General features: G+C 42.8%; 1 protein-coding gene across 7 annotated transcripts in view; it reads right to left on the reverse strand.

Moving 5' to 3' along the window:
* The window catches only part of Rnf180 (ring finger protein 180), a 167,192-nt gene that overhangs the window by 32,356 nt on the left and 128,660 nt on the right, over positions 1-6,176 (reverse strand). For all 7 annotated transcript variants that reach the window (XM_029484986.1, XM_029484985.1, XM_029484984.1 and 4 more), the window contains exon 7: positions 2,063-2,188. In XM_029484986.1, the coding sequence (XP_029340846.1) occupies positions 2,063-2,188 (126 nt within the window). The remainder of the gene's footprint in view (positions 1-2,062; positions 2,189-6,176) is intronic.

The raw sequence follows: 6,176 nt of genomic DNA on the forward strand, positions 1-6,176 counted from the left end.
TCCCCCTCCCCCTCTCTCTTTCTCTTTCTCTTTCTCTCTTTCTCTCTCTCCTAGATTGAAGATATTCTACCTCTAACACAACTCAGTATCTAAGTCCCCCCCCCCACTTCTCTCTCTCTTTGACCCCAGGGCCCATAAACTGCTGGAGCCTCTTGTCTAGGGCTCTTTCAACAGCAAGCCAATCCCCATATTGTTTCTGTTCCATCCAGTCCTGGACACAACACTGTTCTATAGAGGAAAGATAAATGGGCACTTCCTATGGTTTTGGACTCTTGTTTATGCTACTGGAGACATGAAGTTTGGTTTCTTTCCTCTTGGCTTGCTGCTGTACTTGGCTGGCTACCAGCTGCTCAGCTCTTCTACCCTTGGCTGAATTGGTGGCAGTGATGTATTTCTTAAGTTGGGTGATGTAATAAAGCTACTTTGAACTTTCTCCACAAAAATGTATTAAGAATTAAGTTTGAAAGAAATCAACTGCTTATTCATCTGGTGTCTGACAAACTGAGGAAAGTAAGATGCAGAAGATGCAGAGGGACACTGGGGGTTGTGTGGAACTGAGACAGCAACATGAAAAAGCAAGGTGTTGTCTACAGAGGGGCCTTATGGGGCTGTCTTCTAAGTCAGGTCAGAAAGCTGACCCTCACTCTGTGTGCCTCAAATTCTGTGACTGAGCTGTACTGTCCACCCATAGAAGCAACTGGATGTGAAAATTTCTTCCTCTTTCATTCTATAAATGTTAATTCTGAAGAAGAAGAGGAAGAAGAGGAAGAAGAAGGAGGAGGAGGAGGAGAAGGAGGAGAAGGAGGAGAAGGAGGAGGAGAAGGAGAAGGAGAAGGAGAAGGAGAAGGAGAAGGAGAAGAAGAAGAAGAAGAAGAAGAAGAAGAAGAAGAAGAAGAAGAAGAAGAGAGAGGAGGAGGAAGAGGAGGAGGAGGAGGAGGAGGAGGAGCAGCAGCAGCAGCAGCAGCAGCAGCAGCAGCAGCCGTCCCTGCCCAGTGCAGGGTTACAGGTGCTGCTTAAAACCTTCACTTCAAATGCAATAGAGTTTGCATACAATTTGTTTTTTGCCTCAACCATACAAACTCTGCATGCATCTGTCCTGGTCTCTTATTGCTGAACAGATATGCTTGACCTTAAGTAGCTCTCCATGGTCCCAGGTCCCTGGTCCCTAAGAACATAGTTCCCCTATTTGGATGTTCCCTATTGGGCCTTGTGAATGATAAGTGGTATGTAGAGGCCTCGGGAGTGACTCAGTAGGTAAAGTGCTTGCTATGAAAGCATGGGAGCTGAGTTTTGATCCCTAGGACTCAAGTAAAAGCTAGGGACAGTAGGATGTCCAGTGCTGGAGAGAGAGAGAGAGAGAGAGAGAGAGAGAGAGAGAGAGAGAGAGAGAGAATGAACGAACCTCCTAGGGGTGCACCGGCAAGCCAGACCATCCAAAACAGCAGTTCAAGGCTCACTGAACTCCAAAACAGGTGGAGACAGATAAAGGAAGACACTTGGCATTGATCTGTGACCTCCATCTTCATCATCAGGGCTGAGTTCATTTCATACACAGGTGCACACAAGTGCCCCCCTCCCCCATGAACTCACACAACACACACGTGTGTGTACATACTCAAACAGTAAACACCAAAACATGGTGGTTCATGTTGTGTCAGATAACACTTTTATAAAACACTAAATTTCATGTTTATATTGTATGGCTATGCAGTAACACCTTCTTGAAGCTGAAGTAGAGGTCAGAGACTGCCTTACATTTTGATAGTTGTTTACATGGTGCCATTAGCTATAATGTATACTGTGCTTTCATATTAGCTTATTTGATCTTTACCATGCCCATATAATTAGGTACATATTAATTTTTATATTTTTCATATAGATATTCCTTTTCTTCATATGTACTTGTAGCTTTTTACAAAGACACTATTACCGAAATTCCCGAAATTCCCGAAAGTGACCAATGTAGAGACTGAGCATGCAGCATTTCTGATTAGGAAGCCGCTGTGAGCCCTGCATGGACACGCCCACCAGACAGCTTTGGTCTTTGGGTTGCTTTCCTTACCTCCGAAGAGATGGAATCCTTTCCTGCAGCTCGGCAAGGGCCACTTTGCAGAGCTGGATTTCTGAAAGCTTTGCTTGATTTTCAAATATTCTTTAGTAAAGAATGTCTTTGTGGCATTGTTCAGTTCTAGAGTAAAAGGGAAGAAAAGAGCATTCTGATCATTAATTTGAATAAAATGGCAAGAATGTAATTGACTTTCATACGATTTTAATAATAAATTCAGATCTCTTTAAGTCTATAAATGTAAAAATGTATTTAATTTTAAAAATCCCTAGTATGTCACCCAAATTCCTATTTGAAGCAGCTCTGGAACTGCTTACACACAGAACGCATGTTTAGAAAGAGAAGCGTCTGCACTGGCAGTCATGCCGACCAACGAGATGACAGTACACACAGGCTGTCTGCTGTCAAGAGGACTGCTGCATACAAATCTCACTCAGGAGTGTACATTAACAAGGCCATAGATGAAGGCGGCGAATCCTGCTCCATCCCTGAATCTTTAGCTGTGGGCTAGTAACTCAAGCACATGAGTTAGAACAAAGGAAAGTTCTAGTCTTTATATTTATATAATCTGGGCTTGCTATGGCTCCTATACTCTTTGTCCTTTATATGTTTAAATGCCTAACTGCTTTCAGGGTGAGGCTCCTTGTGCTCTTTTCTTCAGGGATACACACGTGTTTTCCAATAGTCCACTGCCAGGGAGCATCCCTTCAGTCAATCGACTATTTATCTCCTGACTAAGTGGAATCATTACCACCGTGCCTCCTCTGTGCCATTTACACTCTTGAAGCTGAGAACAGAAGTCATCAATGACTTATAACATTGCCCTCCAGGGCTAATGATTTTAATTTGCATAATTTTCCAGTAACTCAAGTATCTGATAGGTGATATTTTATTGACCATTAGTGAAAATAACACAACATTCTAAATGCCCTCATGAATAGACCGAGGTGGTAGGTAGATTCCAAGACACAGACAACATAAACTAAGCAGAGAAGTGTTGTTAACTCAAGAATGTTTATTATTACCCCCTACCAAGTTCTAAAACATTGATGTAGTAAACAACGACATCAACAAACTCTCTCTTACTTAAAAACTTATTTGGAAATATAACTGAACTCTGGCAAAAAAGATTTAAAAAATATAAAAGCCAGGCATTAGCTTTTTCTGTGAGGAGATGGGAAAAGTACAATCAGTAATGGTGCCTGAGTTACTGTTGAGAGTGAGAGAGAGAGAACCATTCAAAATGCCAGCACTTCACTTTCAGACTCCAGTTAACCGTAGTGAGAAACTAAGGTCAAGGTCCCAGGTCCTAGGGGAGCTGGGGACTTCCCAATAGCTGAGCAGTTTCTACTGTAAGAAACAGTCGTCTGAGTCCAGACATCTCAAGGACAACTTCTCCATCCTCCTGGCAGGGTCAACCTAAGTTCATGGTCCTAGGAACCTACTCATGTCCTGATTGGTGAGAACTCTGTTGCTCAGCCCCTTACATCGAAATATGACTGCCCCATTCCTCCATGATCTGTGGTCTCATCTTTAAAATATGCTGTGCAATTTCTCTTCGGGGTTACAGTTCACCTCTCAAGTTCATTATGTGGCCCTGATTGGTCAGTGGCAGCTCGATTACCATAAATTTTTGTCATCTACATTGGCCTAGTGTTTGAGTTATGTTGGATTTAAATGGACCCCACAACACTACTCCACTTCTGGCTTAAAGGAACTTAACAGATAGTGAGCTTTAAAAAAACAATTCAGTGCAGTGAAATACTAAGATAACATTCAGGGTAAACAAATGAAGAACAGTATGATTATGGCAATGATTATAATTTGCAAGATACACTGCAATTGAAGCTGTACATGCACCTGTGTGCCTACAGCATGATCTTGTGAGACAGATCATTTTGGGTGATTTTATTTGGTACACTTGAATAGAGAGACATGTAGACAAGAGAAGATCAGGAAATCATTGCTGCAATTATTGCTGGGCCAAAGTTAGAGCTGGGCTTAAGGCGTTTTAACTGTGGGGTTCTCTATCAGCTAGCAAGCTGCTTTTTATATCTGCTTCCCACCTAATCTCTAGCAGAAATTTACTCTGATCTGCTATGTGCCTGGTACTTTGATGATGTATTTAGGGATAGAGATTAATTAAATATAATTATGTCTAGGACATTGTATTAAATCCACGTTTTCAAAATGCCTGGGTAGGTGTCAAAATCACTAAGGCACTTGCTAAAAAGGCATGTTCATCCATTTAATTTGGGTCAGCACTGTGTGTATGTGGGCTGTAAGTCTCTCTTTAACAAGTCCCTTGAATGATTCTGATTCACAGCTAGAGTTGATAGCCACTGGGTGGAATGATCTTAAGTTCTGTTTTGGTTGTAATAGTATTTAAATGTATTAAGCCTTACCTTACCCTTCTATAAACCTGAGTAGTACCTTTATTGAAGGGTGCTATTATCCTATAGATATGTATTATTTCATCTCAGGGGCATTTAAGCTTGAAAATCTAGGCAACAACAAATGGAATGTCCAACATTTCATCTCTTAAAATAATATATGAAAAAACAAGGACAAGCTTGAGACAGGAGAAAGGTGACAGAATCCTGTGTTACTTTCAGCTGCTACTACCAATTGGAGAGCACAGGCCTTGTTTTGTTTGTTTGTTTGTTTTGTTTAAAAAATGTATTTTATGGGCTAGCAGAAAGTGGAAACAGGCAACCTCAGAAGATAGGAATGGCGGGACCCTCTAGAGACATGGAAGTTGAGAGACACTTAGGATTCAGAGGGAGGGACCTTAGATTAAATGTCCAACAGTGGGGAGAGGGACCTAGTAGAGTCCACCTCCAGTAGAAAGATGAGACATTAAGTGGAGGGATAGGGCTGCCATCCCACAGTCAAAATTCTGACCCAGAATTGTTCCTGTCTAAAAGAATGGCAGGGACAAAAATGGAGAAGAGACTGAAGGAAAGGAGATCCAGTGACAGGCCCAAATTGGCACCCATCTCAAGAAGAGGCTCCAAGGCCTGACACTATTACTGATGTTATGGGGTGCGTACAGACAGAAACCTAGCATGGCTGCCCTCTGAGAGGCCCAACAAGTACTGAAAGAGTCAGATGCAGATACTTACATTCAATCAATGGACAGAAGCTAGGGACCCCTGTGGTTGAATTAGGGAAAGACTGGAAGAAGTGGAGGAGGAGGAGGAGGAGGGAGAGGAGGAGGAGGAAGAGAAGGAGGGTGACCCCATAGGAAGATCAGCACTCTCAACTAACCTGTACTCCCAAGATATCTCAGACATTGAGCCACCAACCAGGCTGCACACACAGTTGACATGAGGTCCCCAACACATATACAGCAGAGAACTGCCTGGTCTGGCCTCAGTGAAAGCACCACCTAACCCTCGAGAAACTTGAGGCCCTAGGGAGTGGGGAGGTCTGGTAGGGTAGGGGTGGGGACATCCTCTTGGAGATGGGAGAGGAGGAATGGGATGAGGAACTCTCAGAGGGCAGACTGAAAGGGGGATGACTGGACTGTAAAAAAGATTAAATAATAATAATTAATAATAATAATAATAATAATAAGTAGTAGTAGTAGTTTATTTATTGGATGTGTTTCAGAGGGGTGCATGCATGCCACAGTCTCAGTGTGAGGGTTAGGGGTAGGTTCTCTTCTTCCTCTGTGTGTGTCCTGGAGATTCCATTAAGGTCATCAAGCTTGGCGATAACTGCCTTTGCCAGATGAACCATCTTGATGGCCCGGGATGTGTACTTCCTATTACAAAGGACACTTGGCAGATACAATCAATATCCAATCCTATTGAATGTACTAGAAAATACTGAAAGCTTTACATCTGTTCAGATGAGATGCTTAGTTAAACGCGATGGAAATATCAGTGGAAACTGTAGTGTGTCTTGCTTTCATTTAAAAACCAGTTAGGAGAAAAGCGCCGGGGTAGCTAGGCCACAGGGTCGGCTGACACTCGTCAGCTACCCACAACACCAGCCACAGGATCTTAAGACTTCTGGTGAGTGGAACACAGCTTCTGCTCCAATCCAATTGCGTGCGGGACCTGAGACTGCATTAGTTAGGGAAGCAGAAACCGGCCTGAGTAGG

This window comes from Mus caroli, chromosome 13 (genome assembly GCF_900094665.2).
Source record: "Mus caroli chromosome 13, CAROLI_EIJ_v1.1, whole genome shotgun sequence".
Classification (NCBI taxonomy): domain Eukaryota; kingdom Metazoa; phylum Chordata; class Mammalia; order Rodentia; family Muridae; genus Mus; species Mus caroli.